Source organism: Strix aluco, chromosome 31 (assembly GCF_031877795.1).
Source record: "Strix aluco isolate bStrAlu1 chromosome 31, bStrAlu1.hap1, whole genome shotgun sequence".
Lineage (NCBI taxonomy): Eukaryota > Metazoa > Chordata > Aves > Strigiformes > Strigidae > Strix > Strix aluco.
The window spans coordinates 881,458-903,501 of NC_133961.1; the positions used below are offsets into that span (position 1 = coordinate 881,458).

At 41.5% G+C, this 22,044-nt stretch overlaps 1 protein-coding gene across 4 annotated transcripts in view; it reads left to right on the forward strand.

The window, feature by feature from the left end:
- LDLRAD3 (low density lipoprotein receptor class A domain containing 3) overlaps positions 1-20,990 on the forward strand; it is a 117,684-nt gene extending 96,694 nt beyond the window's left edge. For all 4 annotated transcript variants that reach the window (XM_074809804.1, XM_074809805.1, XM_074809807.1 and 1 more), the window contains 2 exons: positions 14,136-14,481; positions 16,145-20,990. In XM_074809804.1, coding sequence (XP_074665905.1) covers positions 14,136-14,481; positions 16,145-16,406 — 608 coding nt within the window. In that variant the 3' untranslated portion in view covers positions 16,407-20,990. The remainder of the gene's footprint in view (positions 1-14,135; positions 14,482-16,144) is intronic.
- Positions 20,991-22,044: the final 1,054 nt, after the last annotated feature.

Consider the following 22,044-nt stretch of genomic DNA (forward strand, 5'->3'; position numbering starts at 1 on the left):
GCAGGGTAGTTACACCCTAGAGTGTAAAAATGACTTCTCAGGATCTATTTTTCCTATATAAAGGCCTCCCAGGTCATCTGTCACTTCATGAGTCGTAGGTAACCATTATGCTCCAATTTTCTAGCTCTTGAAACTTCCACGAAAAGCCTGATGAAAGCAAAGTACACCTTTTATTGTTTGTGTATTAAAAATGTTCAAAGAGAAAGATGTAGAGTTGCACAGGTGAGCATGAGGTGGAGGAACCATCCTGATCTTCAATAGCACGAGGCAAGAGGGACTGCTGTACGCAGGGATGATAAGATCAGAGTCAGTCCCTTGGCTTCCAGAGGTCTTTTTTATGGGGTCCTTATCTATAGAAACAGAAATTAGCTGAAAAATTAAAGAGAAACGGTTGTAAAGGGAGCAGGAGCTCATGAGGAGTGAGTGTATGTGATTCGTTTTGGGGTTTTATTCAATATTTTCTAGATAATTTTCTTTCCTAATTTGTGTTTAGTCAAGTTTTTAGGCTGACGTATGAGCGTGTTCAATCAATCTCCATCTTGAACACATGGACACTGTAAGTGGCTTGTTAAAATACCACAGAATGCTGGGGAGGACAGTACTGAGTTGCTCAAGGATAATGAAGTGCACTTTAAGAGTAAAGCAATAAAGCTACCTCCTTTATGGCAGTGAAGTAAATAATGCAGGTATGTGTGTGGAGAGCAGGGGGTGGCTGATGGAAGCCAAGAACTGCTGTTTCTGATCCTGGCTGACAATTTTTAGCTCTGTAACTTTAGGTGAATAATTTTATTAATTTAATTCTTGTTTTTTAGGTAAGGAATATGTTTACCTATCTGTAACATTTCAGTGATTTGTCTGTAAATACTTGAAGGAAGAGCACTGTAAAAGAAATACTATAATTCCTTACTTGCATCTGTATTATAAAGGAGTAGTAGTAAATGGTTTTGTTTCTTCCTGTTTGAAATTAGGCAAACTCTTAACTTTTTTGGTTTCAAGAATGATTTTTAAAATTGCTGCAGATGCTGTTGTGTGGTTGTGTATGGGAACATGTCTCAGCTATTACAAAAGATGGTCCATAGAGGCTTTCACCACGTGACGTGGTTATTCCCCAGCACATATTCCATACGGTCACCCAGTTTTTATTTAAATATAGTCATGAAATATCATTTCACCGATTTTCTCTTCTTTGTGAGAAATGTGTCATTAAATTTATCCTGCATCTATTCCCTTTTACCCTTTAGTTCTGGTCCGCCCAACAATCTAAAAATGAGTCACTGAGCTTAATTTTTATAACCCATGGCTATTATAAATACTTCAATCATGTCTCCTCTTAATCATCTTTTCTCAAGACTAAATAAATCCTACTTTTTTCTCTCTTGATATTTAAGCGCTGTTTCCCCATTCATCAGCTTTGTTTCTCATGCTGTACTCTCCCTAACCTAATTCTGTCTGTCTTCAAATAAGCTGGCCAAAATAGAATGCCAGCATTCAAACGTGGTTCCATTGGGGTTTTGTAGAATCATGCAACAGTATGTTTAATATCCTTTGCTTGTGATAAGCCAGTTTTCTATTAACCTTCTTTACCACTGCTATGCATTAGACCAAGATTCTGTCAATAAAGGTTCATTTTTCTGTGACACTTTAGCTAATTCAGTGCCTTTTAAACCATGCTTAACTACTAACCATTATTATTTGCCTCCAGTCTTTCCATGCTACCAAAACTCTCTTCATTTGTCCTTGCATACAGTAATTATCTTGACACAGTGATTAATAATTATGATTCTTGCCTCTTAATACAAATTTTAAAATACATTTTTCTTTCTTGCATTGTACACGTGCTTTCCATATCAAGAATTGCACAATTCAGTATGACTGGTTCACTCACTCAGCCAGGGTCAAAGGGAAAATAAATGTTTCCACAGTCTCTGTGGAAATAAAAAGCAAGACTACATCTTCAGTGAGAATAAAATCTGGCACTCTCACATTCATTAGGCTGTGTTTGTCAGTGCTGAATAAACAACCTTTCATCAAGTGCAGCAATTTTCTTCGTTCTGTAATTAAAGATATTTTTGCTTAATTTATTTATATGAAAACTTGCTGAAGTGAGACCAAAATTTTTATAATGCATATTTCAAAACGAAGAATGAAGGTTCTGGCTAAAGCCCCAGGTACTATAGTATCTTGATTTACTGTCTGAAATGTTATGCTGAGTCCATCCACAGAGGAAAGATATCCAAGTTTCCTCTCCGCATTAAAGGAGGAGATGAGCTCCTTCTTCCTTTATGAATGCATGGTTAGCTTCTAAGGCTTGTAGAAATTATAGATTTGTCAATGAAGTATGAACTTCTGCTGAACTTGGCAGTAGGATGGGATCATGCAACAAATGACATAAAATTCTTCAAAAGAGGAGGCCCATCCTCATTGGTAGAGGGTGTATTTGGTCTTTTTTCTGTTTATCTGAAGACAAGCTTGGTGAAACTAATGCAGGTTTGTTAGCTCACTTGGAGAAATAACACAAATTCGGGGTTTATGGGGTGTTTTGGATTCTTTGATTGTCAGGGGTGGAGGTTTTTTGCTTTGGTTTGGTTTGGTTTTTTTTTTTTTTTAAACTATAGGCCAGCATATACATTCAGGACTATCAGGGGTCCTGGGGTACCTCCAAAGAGGCGTCTAGACCATTGTTAGCTCAAGGTGATGTATTCCAGAGCTTCATTACCCTTGCCACTTGGCAAGCTGTATCTGACACAGAGCTACACACGTAGCTGATAGTTGGGGTGCTTTGCCTTTGGGGGTAACTGATTCAGTTTCAACCTGGCTTGTAGTTACTTAAAATTTGTAGGATTTTTTTTAATATTCTGCAGAAAAACTTAGGGAAACTCTCCTGAGGACATAAAGGGATGATAGTCCCGACAGTAAAACCATCAAAGCAGTCAGGGTAGCTGGAAATCTAAAGGCATGGAGGCATGTGGTGCTGCTACTGTTCACTCACAGACAAAGTGTCGCGGATGAAAGTATTGACACGGTAATATTTAATAAGAAATCTAGGTTTATTAATAACTAACAGCAATTTATTATTATAAAATAATTCAGAAATACTAAAAGAAAGAAAAACGACTTATTCAGATTCTAAAATGACAAGATTCACACTAACTTACTTAACGGTACCTATATATATATATATACACATGCATGCACATAACAAAATGGACAAACATACAGAAACAAAGGTGTTTGGATTCAGTAGAATGAACACAGAACGGACATATGCACACAGACACAAGGGTACGTACCCGCACACACACACACACACACACACACAGAGTAAAGAGAAGCTAGCTCAAAGAAAATTTCCCTCTCGAGTTTAGAGCAAATACTCACAATGCCTTGGCATTCCTCAACGGGCGATAATTGAGACTCGGGTGATAATTGAGACTCGAGCAGGGGACTTCGCCCTGGCCTTCCGTCTGGAGCAGACGACACCTCCAGGGTTTGGTACCTGAGAGGCTCCAGCTCAGGGGAGATGCTGGTCACAGGCCGCTGCGATCCAGGAGAGCTCAAAGGGTCTCCCTGGTGGTCGCCATTTATAGGGTCCAAGATAATTGACTTTTGTCAAATACCTTCTGGTGCCTTCCAGCAGTTACAAAAGAATTTGATTAATGTGCGACTCTGTTATTGTTCCCATTTGACCACATCCCAGGCACAGGTGTGCCAGGCCCTGAGGAGTTGATGGGCCGTTTTAACCATTTCCGAGCAATCGGGAGGGGCAGGAGCCAGGCTCCATAACATTGTCAGTCCTTATCTCCACAGACTGGTGTATAGCTCGGGGGATGTGGGTGGAATCGCACCTAGCACCAAGCAGCCCAACAAAGAGGGGCAGAGGGGGGGTAAGAATTGCACCACCACACAAAGGCAGCAGCTCTCATCAGTTAGATGTACGAAATAAAGCTGTGATCTCTCATGTAGTCATTTGGGACGTGTTCCTGCAGCTTTTGAAAGCACTGAGTTTATATTGTTAGTTGTAACAGGCATTGTTTTAATTCTCTTTCATTTCAAACTTCCGTATTTAAAAATATTAAAAGCTTCCTTGCAGTGTTTTCTTCAGCCTAAACAACCCTGATTCTTACGTTTCTTGGTAGTTACTGTCTTACGGACATCTGATAATTCCAGTTGTTCTCCACCAAGCTCTGACTCACCTTTGCTTGTTTTTAAGTGTGATGTCCTGAGCTGGATAAACACTCCAGCAGACACCTTCCTAGGGCTGGCTACTGTTGGGGTTGCATTTTTTCCCTGCCAGTTAACACCGTTCTTTGCTGACACCTGACTCCATGTGAACCTGACCATCCCTGCTATTTTCTGATCATTTTGAATTTTAATCTCGTCTAGCAGAGTGCTTGTGCTACCTAACAGCAAGCTGAATAAGCATATTCTCTCCACTTTGTCATTCAGGTAGTTACTGAATAGTATCAGATGCAGAGCAGAGCCCTTTGGGCCCCCCTGAAAAGCTTTCCAGTTGCTGATGAACTGCTGGCAGCCACAGCCTTTGAATGGTTCCCTCCCACTCCCTATTTTCAGTGTCATATTTTCTGATCAAGTGAGATTTTTAGCAGAGGGTGAAAAGCACAAGTTTATCTTCTTCCTGCATAAATGCTTTCCAGATGTTCTTTGGTGTCCCATTTGTGTACAATAGCTTTCAAATGCAGCTTTTTTCCTTTTTTTTCCTCTGCTTCACTTGCTTGTCTTTTTTTTTTTTTTCCCCTTTGCTTGCTTCTCTTTTTTCTTTTTTCTTCCCCCTCTCTCTCTGGCATTAGAAGGTCTGTGTCTTGTGATCAGAAAGGCCAAACAGGGCTGTGCAATAGCTACTTTCACAGCCAATTGTTGTCATCTTTGCTGTTGTGTTTTATGCTTTTTTTTTTTTTAATAATATTAAAGGAAATTTTAATATTAAAAATATTAAAGGAGTTTGATTTGCAACCAAGTAGGGTGTTTAAGACCCTCCTGAAGGTGTAACCTGAACATAGAGGATCTCCTGAGGCCACTGTTTGGCAAGACTCTTGCTGTTTACACTGAGCTTACAGAGCTTGTAGCTGGAGGGAAACATTAGTTTGTGTGTCAGACAATCGTAACGCAAAAGCAGGATAACTCTAAGAAGAAAAGCATCTCATGATGCACCTTCACGCAGGTGCTTTCCCTGGTGGAACCAAGCACTGAGCTCCACCTTGGTTTGAGCTGCTCATCTACCCAAATCCACTGAGCCGTCGTGGTCTTGCTTTCCTCCCCAGGATCCTTTTGCTTCCTGGAGGCAGACGGGGCACCTGCAGAGCTTTTGCTAGGATGGACTTGCCACCCGTTTCCTCTGTTGCATCCTAGAAGCAGTCGTGGGGGCGTGAGGTATGAATGGATGATGTGAAATGTGATCCTAGGAAAGGGATTAGGTGACCTAGCAGGTCTTGTCTGACTCTGCCTTCTGGTTTGATTCTTTTTTTTTTTTTTTTTTTTAACTCAAGATCCCAACCTGCTAATGGTTTCTAAATCACGAGGACGCTATCTTGAGTAAGTGAAGCTATGTGGATCGTGTATCTGACATCTCTTTGTGACCTCTTCACAATGCTAGAAAAGACCAGGATTGATAACAGTAATATATGACAGGGCATGGACTTTGTACTAACACTTTTTCAAAAAGCAGAGCCATTAAAATACAGTCCTTCAATGATGAAATTTAAAAGCTGATTAAAAAGTTACTTTACAGTATATCTAAATCACACTTAAGCAGTATTTCTTGCCAAGTATTGCTGACTCTGCAGGCTCCGTAAACCCTGCACCACATCTCTTCAAGCCTTATTATCCTCCTTGTGCACCAGCTGTCTGTACCGCTAATGCGGCGTCTAGGAAGAAGATAATGCACACGTTCTAGCTGAACAGTATGTGTCTCTTCTTACCAACCTCCAGAATAAACGCTGTAAAAAGGCGATTCATCTGTCTGTCCTGTACGCATCCCACGTTCAGCTTTTTCCAGACGTTCCACTGAAATTACATGCATTTTTGCAGGCATGTAGATCACCCAAGATAAATTGGCAACGCTTTTGCAACATGGCGTAATTTAGTTTCAGGGTTGATAGATGGTCAAAGCACACAAGCATTTCATCCACCGATTTTCATTTTAATTAGTTTACTTTTGTTTTGAGTTGGGTTTTTTTCCCCTCTTAAATATTCAGATGATTCCAAGGAAGCTGAGCATGTTAGCATGGAAACGTGGATTCTAAATTCTCAGGGTCAGACTGGAATAGGAAAGACACAGCCACCCATGGCCTTTGACAAATCTATTTTCCTTCATACTTTTGACTTGATGCTGCTTAAGACCTTTCAAAATTAATCCAGGTAGAGCATGCTTCTGCGCTAGCAGGGAGCTGATACAACATCCAGGCTCTTACCTACCTCAGAGCTCCAATTAACCTTTGCAGAAGACAGGTTGGTGCACTTGCACATAAATTTGCCAGTGTTGCCAAGGGTATCTGGTAGAAAATACACTTGTTATGCCATTAGTTAAAGAAGTGAAGATAAAGCTGATGTTGGAGACTGTGTGAGTCCACTTGGGTCTTGCTGGTTGAATTTCATAGTTCTGTTAACTTTTCTATTAAAACAGTCTTTAACTTTCAAGACTGTGCAATACTACTCATTAATTGTACACAAAGGATTACACAGCAACCAGAAACTCAAAATCTGGACTTTTCCTGCAGTTGGGGAATATTGGTTGTGACTTGCACAAGGTGAGACTGGAATATCTCTTGGGAGATCAGGGGGAAGAAGCAGGCTGGGGTACAAGATCGAATGGCTGTTATCTCCAACTTGGAGACAGTGGGGCTAGAGCCTGGGATGCTGCTCGTTGTCGTAGGTCTTGGCAAGAGCACCAAGAGCACGTTTATGCTATGAAGACAATGCAGTTTTTCTTTCTTTGAATGAAGCACGTTGTTGCTTTATTTTATAAGATTGGTCCACCAAAGAGCCTTTTAGTGGTGCTGCTGTTTGAGATTCTGCAGAACAGGTTTAATTTAGTGACTGGGAGGAGGACGATAGTAGAGGAAGCCCCTAGAGCTTCCAGTGCACCAGGCTCTTTCTGAGCGGCATCTTCCCATCATAAAACGTTATGAGAAGTGTATAATAACTAACTTCTTGTCAGTCTCCTTGATGGTGACCCTCCGTTTTCAAAGGAGAAAGAGGAGACGAACAGAAGTAACTGAACCCCTCTATTTAGAGAAGAGAACTTTATTAGTAGAAAGTTTATCCTTTTTTATCCTTTTTTGCGTTCTGCCCCTGCTTTTGGGCATAGTTTCTGTGCTAGCTGTGAATTAATCAAATTACACCACTAGCCTTTTGGGCTATCACATGTCCAGGAAGTGCTGCTTAGATCAGTGTCAGAGTGATCCTGAATTGCATTTGAGTAACACTTTAATTTCCTCCTTGGCCTCCATCCAGCTGCCAAGCCTGGACCTTTTGTTTCCATGCTTGATGTTAGGTTTTGCCTTTGCAGGTTTTTACATTCCTGCCAAGTTAATTTTAGAACTTTAGTTGCCATGGCTACTGCTGAGTATTTCTTAGTTCTGTACTTATTTGCTCAGTTTGCTGCTTTCCTTTTTTTTCTTTTTTTTTTTTTTTTTAAATGTTTAAACTGCAATGTGTGAAGTGCATGGAGTAATTATCCTACCCTGAAGATGATAAAAAGGGGGGCATGTGAGAGGTGAGGTTCTTGATCTTCAGTCTGATGACTCAGCTGCTCTTTCAGCAGCTGCAGAGCCTTGAAAAGCACAGCTCTTGCAATGCGTGGCCAGGATGAGGGGCTTAAGTCTGGGCAGGAAGACATGGGTAATGCACTCATTCTGATGCACTGAATGAGACTTGCTGAGACTGCTGCTAATTCTGCTGACCAATACTGTCTTGAGGTTTATCTGTGTCTTGCTGGCTAGTTGTATAGACTTAGAATTATATATAGTACCAAGTCTTACACTTAGCTTTAAATTCTTTGGAACAATGACCATCGTCTTGCTCAGAACCTGTACAGTACGTTATACAGAGATATCCTATTTCAACACTAGAGCTCCAAGATGCTACACTAATACCAATAATGATTTTTAAAAAATATGGATGGATAGATAACAAGTTCTCCATATCGAGATGTCCTACTGGGTTTATGCAGGCAAGGTCATGAATGCCTTTTCAGTTATCTGAAAGAATAGGCAAAGACAGAGCACCCAGTGGTATTTCGACTTCTGATTAATACTTGAAACACTTAAGCTTTTGAGGAAAATGTAGTTCTTGTCAGTACAGGAGAACCTGGGAGAATGTCCTGAGAGCCCAAGAACATCCTTATCTAGTTTTCAGGTAGCGAGAGCATGGCAGGGAGCTGGGCAGAGGTGGAGAAAATGACCTGGTGGACAACTTCAAGAGCTGGGAATAGAGTCACCCTCTGCTCCAGCTTTGTAGCTCGAGGGCTGTGCTGGCTGCTGTGGTTCTGGTCCATGGGTGTTAGGGACGCTTGTGATTAGCACAAGGTGAAACACAGAATAACCTGGTGCCATTTCAAGCCAGGACATCCGTGCAGATCAGTGTTGTCTGGATGTGAAGCCATCACTGTTGTAGATGTACCTGGAAGGAGTTTGGGGTTTCATCCTGCTGCTTTCCCAGAAATCCATTTACCAGGTACCTGGTAAGCAAAGAGGTAATCCTATTGTATTCCTTTGGCCAATTCCCATGGATAAATTCTGTTTAGTATGTGTAAGACCTCTGTTAAGAAATCTATCTTCTGGGCCTGAATCGGAGAAAGCCAAAGCAGGGCAGAAACATGCTTTGAATGCAGCTGAAAACAAATCCTTGTCTTGGGTGTCTGAGGGAAATACGAACCTGCTTGGGGAGATGAACATATGGTAACTGAGGATGAAACTCCATGAAGTCAAGGTGCTGTGCTGTCTGGGCTAGCTCTTGTTTGTAGCTTGGAGAAGAGCAGTAGGGAAAAAAGATAACTGGGTTAGAAAGGACATCACTAGAATAAAGGATATTCTAAAGTCCAGTGCATAAAATCTACATAAGACTTGTTTTAGTGGGACATAAAATGACCAAGGATGAGAAATTTAAGAGCTTTTGGAGACTTAGGTGGATGCCCTAGGAACTCCTAGCACAAAAAGTAATAATGTGCAGAGGCTCTGCCTGTCTGTATTTGATATCTGTCGTCTTTAACCTTCCAAGCTGCAGCTCTGCTCTTTAACCAGTTGGAATTTAAATGTGTTGTTACAGTAGCGTCTTTGTTGGAGATGGACCATGACTCGTGCTCATTAAGGCTACAGATGTCTGCTCAGATTATGTATTTCAAAAGCTTTTTCTCTGATGAACTGTGAAAAGCCAGGCTTGAGCAGAGGATTGTGAAAGATAAAATAATAGACCCTCATCCCTGTGTCTGGCAGGCTTAATGCCGTTACTCTCAGATCTCTTTAAAAACTTGAAGACAGCAAATTTGTTCACAGTCAATAAGATCGCCCTCTGAGCACAACTCGTTATGTTTCCTTTATCAGTCTTTTCCTAAATTACTCACAAAGCTTTTTACACTCCAAAAATCTCTAATCTGCAAATTCAGCATTTCTGAGATAATAAGGTTTAATAGGCATAAGTGGCATTGATAAACTGTTTATATGTGGCGTGATTAGAAAACATAGATCTTCTTAAGCGGGGCGGGGGGCGGGGGGGGAGCATGAAAGAATAAATACTCCATGAATTTAAGCTAAATTAGCTAGCCCACTCACCTTTTTTGTGAATTTGCTTTTAATATCAGAGCAGAACTTTTTAAACCTGCCTGGATAATACCTGCTTCATCTGGGAGAAGATGACTGAATTATCAAGAAATTCCATTTAATTACTTCTGTGATGTGTCAATATTTGCTGGAAGTTAATAGAGCAGAACTAAAGTGTCGTTGCTATTTCTTTCTGAAGTAGTCATGCATGCCCAGCTAAGATTTTTCAGGTGTTCTTATATCTCACCTTCTCCCTATTAAAATGTGGACAAAATGGGTAGAGGTTCCTCAGGCAGTCTCAGCTAGGTACCCACCAAAAACCAGAATGTTACCAAGGAATTACCAAGAAGTTACTCATTTCAGCATGATCAGATATATAGTAAGATGAAGAAGAAACTTGGTGTAAAAGTAACTTGTATGCAAAACTGTCTCGTAGTTCTGCTACTTTTGTTATAGCTGTACTATAGAGCAGTTTTCTTGCCAGAGCATTATTTTGGAAGACCATTAAGGGCAGTTCACTTCTTTTCCTTGAATGGGAAGTGCCCTCTCTAGGGCTACAAGTCAAGCAGTGTTGATAGGCTCAGGTAACGTTACTTCCATCTTTTGGATTTACTGACTCTACTAGGAAAAGGAGGTTAGATGCAGATTGGTTGGTCTTTCTTGGTTTAAACTTCACCACAGCAGAAGCTAAATGCCACTGGACTTCACTTGTGAGCATGTTTTGCTAAGGGACGTTAAGATTGTGTCTTCTAGGCCCAGAAACCTACCTATAAGGGAAGAAGGTGGCTGTTATGGTGGTGGAAGAAGACTTTGTTTTGATGATAGCTGAATCTTCCTAGGCAGAACTCCGTCTCAGAGATACAGTGTGCCTCTGTTCCTGTAAAGGTGTAAGGGTGATGCCTGTTAGGGAGCTGGATTCTTTGCTTGGGGAGAGCGTCTCCATGCAAAGTACTCGGCACTGCCCAGGGCACAAGAAAAAGCACTTGACATATAAACCAGATCCTTTCCTTTTCAGTGCAGCTCCGTGTCAGACACACGTAGGCTAGAACTAGCTGAACTGATGGAGATGCTGATTCAGATCCCCGAAGCAGTGTTGCTGTGTTGGCTGGCTCAAAGGTCGCACCAGACAGAACTATTCAAAACAGCCCCTTCGCGGCTGTACTTCTGGTTCAGAGCTCTCTACACACACCTGTAGTCCCTAGCCTAGGCATGCCCTTAGATTGCTCTTGTTCTCAGAGGTATGCTCAACTAAATGGGAATAAAGCAACGTATCTAAAAACCTGAATAGTTACTGGTAAACAAATGGGTGTTTCGTTAGCCACAATAATTCCAAAGCTCCAAACCGGCATGTTAACAGCAAATTTACCCAGAATCTGGGCAAGATCTATAGCTGGTTGTTGTATGGAAGGGATCATAAAGCCAGATAAAATAGATGTTTTGTTTCAGACTGTCCTAAAGCTGATCATCATATCTCATCTGACTTTTGACTAGATATTTTTTTCTTCAGCAATCTGGTTAATCTGTTTGGGTTATGGAGGCTTTTCACGCGGGGCCTAGAGGATACTATCCTAAACAGATGGATAACCTTAAAAATTTTGAAAAGAAGTAGATGTATAATTCACTTCTCTCATTTTTCTATCCTTTTAATAAGATGGAGATTATGAAGAGAAGGAACTGTGCTGCTGCAGCATGATCCCATGGTAACTAATTAGGTCCATCAGGTCTGCAAAGGCATCCTGTTCTCAGTCTTAGGCCAATGCACAGTAACCAGTCAGCCAAGCTGAATGAAAGTCTTGTGGTATTTTACTGGGATGTCATAATATATTTAACTTCCTTGCACTGAAGAATTGAAGGTAGTGGTATTCATCCACGTATCATCCCTTGCAAATAAATTTGTTGATGTTTACATAAAAATGATCTACTTGTCACCGTACTCCCTGCGCTGGCCCTTGTCCGGGGTATGTGACATGAATTCATTTGTCAGCTGGTGAATTCAGGGAGTGTATTAAAGAAGCCACAGCAATATGTGATGAGCTATAATTAAAGTTACTAATACATGTAAATTCCTTTCCTCCCTTCTGCTTTGATTTACATTCTTCATGCAGACTTTCTTCACTTTGCTGAGTGAGCCAGAGACTTAGTGTTGGCGGGTAACAATGGTTTCTGCTTTCTCTCCAGCACGGTTGCATGGGGAAATAAACTTAGTAAGGATCCTTGCTGCAGGGTGACACTAGGTATCAAGCAAACTGTGGGGCTTGCAGCTGGCCTGCAAAGCTCTGCTCTGTTTGTAGTGGCATCATCAGTAAGACAGATTAGTTAAGAGCGGGTTTTTGTAGTCAGTAGCAGGACCAATAATCAAGTTCTCTTAGTTCTGGTACAGTCTTCCTTTCCCATCTCAACCCTTCTTACTCAAACATATATGATTTAAAATGGAGGTGTTTAAAGGATTAGCCATTTTATGTTGATTTATCTTACCTAACTAATGCATGAGTTATTTTTAGCGATTCTGGAAAGTGTGGTTTTGTGTTTAACCGTGGAAGTGAACTACCAAAATCAAATATTGAGAGAAATACCCAAAGCATCTAGATGCAGAACAATGGGTGCTTGAGGAAAGCTCTTCTATTATGCCAGACGCAGTTGGTACAGGTATATAATTCATTATTTTGTTGCTAGAGAAATTTGTAAGTGGCTCGGTTGCAATTCTGAGTGACCAAAATGCAGTTTTAGTTGATAGGTGAAAGAAAGGGAAATCGTGTGTAAGGATTTACTGTCCCAGCCTTCTGCAGGAGGAAATGAAGAATTTGGATGGATAGTGCTCATGTAATTGTGTGGATTTTGGAGGTCAAGGGGTTCGTTTTGTTTTGTTTGTTTTTTACTCAGCCTCTTGTTTTTCTTGAGGTAGATGAATGTCTTGTATCAGAATAGTATTTTTCTTTTTGAGGCTAATAAGGAGTTACAGCCTGCACAGAAATAGAAATTCTCCCCCAAAAAAGAAAACATCACTCAAAGGCTGTATGACCTTGTGAACAGAGGGCTCACACGGAGGCGGCGGAGCTTGGTTCTGTGGTGCTGGCGCCGGCCTCAAGTGCAGCAGCATTGCGTCAGTGTGTTTATGCCATTTTGCTTCTCCGAGTCTCTTTCCTCCTTTGCATTTTGTTGCCTTTTATCGTGTTTTCTCGTAAGACGTGCGTGCAGTTCAAGATCCATTTGGATGTTTCCAGAGTCATTATTCCATTCCCTTTTTTGTTCTCCAGGGTGCGGGCGGGAATTCCTTCTCCTGTATCATGACTCTGAACAAATCCAACTGTAACTTCTCTTACAATTCTTGGACACTTTGCCGATTCCTCAGTGCCTCTTGCAAATAAAACATATACTATATGCTATCTGAAGTGCCTCTTCTGATCTGGTCTTCTAATCTCTTCTCATCATCCCTTTAATACTGCGGTTTAGGGTCGTGCTTCTGCTCCTACTCCCTGCCACGCAGTTACCATTTCCAACCATTCTCTTCACCATTTCCATCTCGGATGGAAGCTCACTTGTCTGGTCTTTCCTGGCCTCAGCCCAGCTCATGTTTTCCTTTTCCTCATCTTATTCTATCCTAACCTGGTTTTTTGTTTTGTTTGGGGCTTTTGTTTTGTTTTTACCATTTGCTTCTTTCACTTCACTCTTTGCTTTTAGACTTTCACATCTCTTACTGGTATCACATCTACCAAGCTCACGTTGCTGGTTTTGCTGTTCCAAGGCCTTTTCTTTTAAATTTTTTCCAGCAGGAGGTCTTCTCATTGTAAACATCCAAACAACCACCCTTTACTGAGCAGCTATCTGTATTTTCCCCTGCACTTATTTTGGGCTGTTAGATCTGTGGAGCACAGGATGTAGTTGCTGCCTTTTTTGATGTACTCCGTATAAACTTTGACTGCACTGCAAGTTATTAAAAGTAAAGATCAGGCCTTTTACATCTGTGGGTTTAGTGTGCTTTCCGGGTACAGTGAGGTGCTGTGCTTGGAACTGGGAGCCTCACCTCTGGAAACAAAAAGTTATGACTGAGAGCTGGGGATGGGGGAGATACTCCCAGGATAGTGCACATGCTTCCTGCTACGGTGTGTGTTTTCCTCTTTCTCAGTTTGTCTCTCCCTAGTAGTTTATCTGCTGGCATTTACTGCTGGTGAGGATGGGCTGAGTGATAGTCAGCCAATCTCTGACTGGCGTGCATATGCTTTAATAAGCTAATTTTTCCCAATCCAGTGAAAAAAAGGAAAACTTGCTTTTGTCACACAGTGCATTAGCAGAAAACGCAGCATAGGTGAAGAGCAGTTTTATATGGAAACAAATCTCAGGCTTCCTTTTCCTTTTGTCTTGCAGAGGCAGGCAGCGGCCAAGATTACGTAACCTCAGAAAATCAGCTGCTGTACTACCCCAGTATTACCTACGCTATCATTGGCAGCTCTGTCATTTTTGTCCTCGTCGTGGCCTTTCTTGCCTTAGTCCTGCATCACCAACGGAAACGCAACAATCTCATGACCCTGCCAGTGCATCGACTGCAGCACCCTGTCCTGCTGTCCCGGCTGGTGGTCCTTGATCACCCACACCACTGCAGCGTCACCTACAACGTCAACAATGGGATCCAGTACATGTCCAGCCAGGCCTACCACAGGCCAGTGGACCTGGACTCTCCGCCATCCTATTCAGAGGCTGTGCTCGACCAAAGGTATGTACAGGAGCTAATTCTGGGCTCACCAAAGTTTCACACCTACTGGTTCCAGCTCTGTTAATCTGTGCTTCTGCTCCCCATTTATCCGTGTTGCTCCTTTTGACAGAAGTACAGCATTGCAATTCTGTCATGTGCATAGGACAAAACTGGGCAAATTTGAGCTTCTCCTCCATATGAAGAATTCATGGTCCTCAGGTCCCCTTACTGTTACTGGTATTAAAGGAATTTAAGGGAAATTTAAGTCACGCTCTCTTTGCACGTGTCGTTGGTAGTAGAGATTTTGAGGACGGCAGGAGAACACAAAGAAATGTGTCACTTGTAGTGATATCCTGTGCCAGTCTGGAATCCAAACACGAAAATTGAATGTAGAGTTTTGCCAAAAACCAGCTAGGTTGTAGGTCATACTATTTTAAAAAAAATTACCCTGGTCATATATGGTAAGTATATAAAGGTGAAAGGTCTTCAATTCTTGCATAAAAATACTGTATGGTCCCTCTGCTCTGCCCTACTTTCCCTTTACCAGTAGAAGAAAAGAAGAGGATTCTGAAATGGAAAGCGCTGTTCTCATTTTAAATAGCCAGAAGCGCTTTGAAGTGTTGTGGGGGGGTGTGGTTTGGGTTCTGACATTTTTGTAGTTATGACACTGATTTTATTTGTAGAAAATTAAGCTTTGTTTTAACCTCTGTCTGTAAAGTCTTTCCAAACAAAACTCCTAGACTGGCATCCTCTGTACCTGAAAAGAGCATGGTAGAAACTTTAATGATCCAGACTGTTCACCGTCACCCTGTCGGTATTTTTTAGTACAAACTCTGGCATCTAAGAATGATATTATAATCATTTACATTCCTCTTCTCTACTGCATTTGGCCGCAGCTCCCTTGTCTTAATAATAATGGTATCTTCTCATTAGTAAGGTCAACTAAATGAGCAGCCATCCAGACTGTAATCACTTCTCACCTGGGCTGATACAAACCATCAGCAATTTCAGAGCTAGTTGCTCCCAGGACCGGTAATCTGCTAAACCTTCCAGTCCCTTTACTTGTTTATATCAGAACAACAAAACAGTTTTCCTGAATCCAGTACTCATCTTGTCTGTGCCTACTTAGCAGTTGCTCTGCATGTGATACCATGACAGCAAAAGTGATTTGTCATGTGAAGAATTCAGTTCATTATTTCTTTGTAGAGTGTAAACCATTAATCTCTGTCACTTAATGGAGGTTTTCTCGCAGCTTTCTGTGTTCACATCTTTATCTACAGGTGCAAATCCACTACTTACCTTATTTCTTTTAAAGTGCTTTCTCAGGGTGTATAAATGTCTTACCTCTTGAAGCTGTCTTTGAGGGTAAGCTGAGGTTTGCTGGAAGTGCATACCCGTGAAAATCAAAAGTGTTAAGCAGGATGTAATTGGCTATTTTGCATCTTGACCAGAAACTTTAGTGCCTAGTGGGGGTATGGATGTTTTGGAATGACGTGAATCACGGAGGCAGGTCTGTTTGAGATCTCCTGGTAGATGTCATCATGGAAAAGCCAAGAAATACTGTTTCCAATTTTTTTTTTTCCAAAAATTTTTTTCAAAAAAATTTTTTAATAATTGGGAAACTATGTACTTTCTTCCCTACCACTGTTTTCAGTAACCTCTTACAACGTTGTGTATCTTACAGCAGACCACCTTGGTTCGACCTTCCCCCACCGCCTTACTGTTCTGAGTCTGAATCCACAAATCAGCCAGATCTTCCTCCTTACCGATCTCGGACGGGAAGCTTGGCGAGCACGGACACTCCCGTGGCAGGAAGCCCTCTGGGCACGGCCGTCAGCTGGACAAGAGACATCCATGACAGCATGGATGGCCACAGAACTCTCCTTGAGAGGACAGCAGATCTGAGCGATTCTCTGGTCAACCACATAGCTGAAAGAGAAGTGTAACTGTCCAGTATTTGGGATGGGCAGGAAGGCATTTACTTTTTCAAGTCTCTATGGGTTAATCTGCTGTGCCTAATAGGTTTCAGGGGAACATGTGCCTGAATGATGACTTGATTTGAATCCACACTAAGTTAATGGCTGAATTCAGCATTTTGGGCTCATCACAGACGGAGCTGTGAGAGCTATACCTAGAGTCACATCAGCTCTCCACAATATTTCTGCAAGCAAGTTTCAGACTAGTAAGAGAAACATCAGTGCTGGGTCAAAGAACTGATGTAATGTATTTCTTGGACTATTTACTGTATATGAATGTATATGTGTGCATGTGTAATATATATACAGATGTTGCACACAAAAACTATGCCAGAAGGACTCTTGTTCTCAGACTGCCTCCCGTCCTGTCGACACGTGAGCTGTTTCTCTTACTGCCTGGTGCCAGCTGGTGGTCACTGAAGCACAGGAGGAGCAGTCTTTGTTCTTGGAGGTCTGGTGCCCAATGCTGGCCCACTGGCAGTGCTCAGATTGCAGAAGATGCCCTACTTGACCCTTCCCTTCATGGCCTAGAACATTCTCACTGTGAATGTAATTTTCAAAGTTTAAGCTTGTGAGGATGCAACAACTCTCTAACTGAGCAAACAGGGTTTTTTTTTTCCCAGATGTTAATACCTAGGCCAAATATACATGGGTTTTCTCAGGAACACCACAAAAGTTGTCTTATCTGTCAGACTTCAAGGCTGAGCACAGAGGCACTGAAGCTTCTCACAACCAGTGCAAGACTTCTTTCCAAGCATGGCAAAACAACATTACTCCATGTGTTCCTTAAAAAAAAAAAAAACAAAAACCCAGCACAACCAAAAAAACCCCAAACTGTTTCAGCTAAATCTTGAACACCAAAACCAGCCTGATGCAAACACCCATCGTGGGAAGTGTTAGTATGAATGTCTAGTTTGTTACATTTGTAAAATAACTGAAAGCAGGTCATGTAGTGAAAGGTGTTGGCCTTGTTGACCGTGTCTACAGGGTGTATACATGTTTAATAATATGTGTACGTATGTAAGTAGGTTTTGTGCATAGATTTAGTTCTACTGCACCAGTAGAACTCTAAAATACCAAAGTTTCACTTAAGATATTCTCATGGGTTTTTTTATGGAGTTTGCCATTCATTTAGTTAAAATTCTAGCTTCTGCAGAAAATCAGAATTATTTGTGTCTGTTTTGTCCTAACTCTTGGAGTGGTCGCCTGTGAAGTGTGTTTCAGTGCGCGGTGTTGAATCGCCTGTGTGAAAGCATCTCAGAGGTAGAGGTATTCAGAGTGGCAAGAGGGGAGGTAAGCTGTGAATTTAAATGCCACTTCAGTGGCTTGTGCTCAGTGTACAGAAAACAGTGCAGTGTCATCCTCTTGTCCAGAGGGAAATTGGCCTTGAAAAATTATTTATATTTGTCTATCAGACACATTTCCCACTCCCTTCCACGTACTGAACCCTGTCATTAAACGGACTTTGCTGTTCAATGGAAATGAAGGAAGCTGACTGCCCACACCTTCTGCTTTCTTCCTCCCCATCTTTCTAAGGTAATTTCTTTCACCCAAAGGTTATATGCTCAGAACCCAAGAATTTTTGAGCTTGAATCTAGGTAGGGGAATGACTCAAGTTCAGTCTCGGTTCCCACACATACACCTGAATTTTTTTTGTGGTATTTTTTTTCATTTCCAGCTCTGGAATCTACTGCCATGCAGGGGCCAGATGAGTTTACAAGCACGGGTCATTCCAGGACTGAGATGACACAGTGTGGGGAGCATTGGAGAATTCTAGTGCTGATGGGCTTGGCTGCCTTTGGAAGCAGATTAATGGCAGGCTTTCATCACAGGCTTAGGCAGCCTGTCTTGAAGGGCCTTGGTGAAGATGCTCCTAGGTCCCTGTAAAGCAGCGCACAAGGTTGGGTCAGCTTTCATCCTTGCTGGGAGATCAAGCAGTGTGATGATGCTGTCCTTCACAAAGCAGGACTTGGCTACTTAATGACTCCGACTTGATAGGCAAACTGTTATTGTCACAGAGCAGACAGTTGCTCTTTATTTTACAGGTAGGTTAAACTCAAGTACATAGCTGAGTTAATAGTAAAGGTGGGTGCAGGGGTGTCTCCTGTGAGCTCCGGGCCCTGCTGTCCCTTTTGCCTTTTTTTAAGGTTCTGCTCGGCCTCTGTCAGAGCTACGTAGTGGTGTATCACAATTAGCCATAACGTTTTTCAAGCACTATATTGGACTTTAAAACATATACTATTGAAGAGTTTGCAGTAGTTTCATTAGAACTAGACATCTTTTTAAGTTGCCGAAGGCTGATTAGTGAAACTAAACCATTGTGCCCAGTCTAACTTTCATGGCACACATCCCTCACTCAAGCCCTCCACGGGGGACTGCGTTTCACCACGTGTATCCTCAGACACCAGGATGTCTGCAAACCAAATATTGTTTGCCAATGGCATCGGAAAAGCATTGCCTTGCATTTCTAAGAAGTTGGAAAAGAGTGGACATACCTGCTTCTTCTGCCTTCTGTGTCAGTCACTGTCACATATGTACATATATGTATAGATATTAAAAAAAGTTACTCTTTCAGGTTGTATATATTCATGTACCTTTTGCATTAAGATAATCCATTTGGACTTTACCAAAAAAAAAAAAAAAAGAAGGAAAAAACATTCTAAATGGTGTGACGTTTTCCCTTCCAGCTAAGGGTGTATTTATCTTTGTATAGGAATCTTTTAGTTTATGAGAACCCGATTTACAAAAGGAGATGGTGCCTTTCTGGTTGGATGTTGATTTGGGAGGCTGTTAACGACATGTCTGGGTGTTGTTACGTATCATTGTCTAGAGATCCAAAAAGAGAAACAAAGTCTCATCTTCCTCTTTGTTGTTCGTTGTGGGGACCACTGAACTTTGAGGGGTGCGGAAGTCAGTATCTTGTTCTGAAAACTTAAAGAGGGTTTTCGTCTCACTCCAGTTTTCTGGTTTGTAGAACAGATTTGCTAGCTGGTTTCTTTGGAAATTGCTGTAGTATCACACAGAAATTGTTTATAACGTGTCACTTCTAGTAGTGTTAATACGGCATTATACTGCATTATTCAGTGGAATCGTTGGGAAACCACGAGAGCGACAACAGCACTGATGAAATTAAATATTTCATTAAAAATCCTGCACCTTGTAAAGCCGAAGTTAAATGTTCATGAAATACCATGTGGAACAATTTCTTTTCAGTAGCTGGTAAAATTGGGGTTGATCATTCTATTGTTTGCAATTGCTCTTAACTTTTTAGTTTAAGGTTAGTCCTCCAGGAGCTTTCCTCTGTACTTAATATTTGAACCAGGGGATGTTATTTCAAAGTCCCGTTCTCACAAAAATAAAACCAATTAAAGCTTTCTTGCAGAGCCAAACTCTGATTCCACACCTGTACTGAACGGTGACCACTGTAATGAGTAGCTCTCCTCAGCGCAGCTATTAATGTAGTTGATTGCAACAAAACAATTTGAAGAAATGACCACTTGAGGTAAATGAAGGAATGTGGATTAGCCTGTTGGAAATAAGATTTGGGTTATTGAAAAATAAATAAATTTTAGGAGTTTTGAGTGTCTGTAACCTCTGCTGAAGTCAGGGTGCTGTGTATTTAACATTAGGCCGTTAGTGAATCCGCGTGATAATAATCTGAAGTTCCTTGTAAGGCAAATTACAATTTACCTCTCTGCTATTGTGCTACTGGAAAACTGGGTAATGCTTCTAAAAGAGAACCTGTGAATAATTTTCTTGGCTCTTGTCTACAGTGACATGCCCGACAACACTGACTGCATTGCGATTTTTAAATAACTCTGCATTCATTCTTCCTCGCCTTTTAAGTCAAATCAGTTTTATTTACACCGCTTCACTTTGATACGGCTAATAGGGCCCTTGTGATAGATTTAGAAGCTGGGTGGAGGAAAGAGATGATGACTCTCATTTTAATTAATGCTGCAGCTTGTTAATCTTGTGCGCTTTACTTTTTAGACATCTTGGGAAAGACAAATGGTTTTTGTAGATAAGGAAAAACTATTAACGATGAAAAGGATAGAGGGACACTGATTCTGAAGTTTAGTTTTTAATGAATATTTTAAATTGTATGAACGAAGGAAGAATTTAATTCTGTATTTTTAACATGGCGATCAGATGGCAAGTACTGTTTTTTAACTGTTGCTCATCAGAAGCTACTTTACATATAAAGCCTGGAACTAAAATGATAAGACAAGTGCTCTTCTTGCAGTTCAGACTAGATCTGAAACATTTTTTATTAACACAAGGCTGTATTGTACCCATGGACTGCAGAAAGAATTTCAGTACCGTGCTGAATTCTGCTGAATGTACCCCAGTACAGGACTGTGGCCTTCATTTGTCCTTTTCTTTTTTTTCCCCCCCTATTTGAGGGGTTTTGTCAACTTGAAGTGCAGATGTAATATAAGAGCTTTAAGGGAGGTTGTATGTTGGAACCCAACCTTGTCTTAAACTTTTGTAAACTGGAAATCTTCAAAAATGTATTCCGTTTTCCTGAATAAAGTTGGTGTTTTAATACCACTCGCAAGTGAGGATGTCCCCTGTCTCATGAAGTCTCAGCTGGTTTAGTTTTATAGCTTTATATGGTTGTGTAGTTTTATAACATGAGGCTTCTTCTAACTTCTTTTGAATTCGGTGTTAAGTTGTGTTAAATCTTTGTGAGGTTTAAGTGTATTTTTGAAAGAAAGCGATACTGGAAGCCCACAGGTGTGTATAAAAATACACTGATACATACATCTCCATATTTATACAAATGAAAATTGCTTAATTTCATAATTTCTCATTCTCATTTTGCCATTCTGTTTGTGCTATCAAAGACAAGGCATTTGAAGCAGTCGTGTTTTGTTGTCGTCTGCTTTGTAAGCAGATCCCTAGAGGCTTCAGCAGAGACTGGTTGAGGTGTATGAACATACCAGCAGAGCCAAGGGACCTTCAGTGCTACCTCCTACCTCCCCCTTTCCCCCTGCCGCGTTCCCAGCGCAGCGTCCCTGTGTATCTCCAGGTGTGGGGTGTGTGAGCCAGGTCCCGTTGAGCCGCTGTGGGAGGGTGGGGGCCTGGCTGGAGTCTTGTCCCCCTCCCCAGCTGACACCTGATGCACCACCACTGTCGTGGGAAGCAGCCCCATGAAGTCCAGACCCCCTTGACAGCTGGATCGTAGCCACGCTCCTTGTCAAGGTGCTTCATTAGAGACAGTCCTGTCACCCAGAGGACTTGTGTTAAGAAGTGCCCCTTACGTTATGGAGTTATTTTCACGGGCTAAGGAGAAACGGGTTCGAATGTTACATCTAAATATTTCAATCTATATAAGTACGTAGAGGTTGACGTCTTTCACCTCCATGACTCATCTCCCCTTGCTACCTTCACAAAAGCAGGTCAGTTTTATCATTATCCTGGTTAATCAAGTCACATACCCTCACCGAGTTTCTCAGATGTTCATCTTGGACACTGGCAAACTGCCCCAGCAGAAATAGCTGTGGAGGCAGAATTCACACCAGCAGCACAAGGGAGGTGAAGCTGCTGAGACGGCCACGACGGGCTCTCCGGGGTGGAGGAAGCGCTGGGGTCTCAGAGCTGC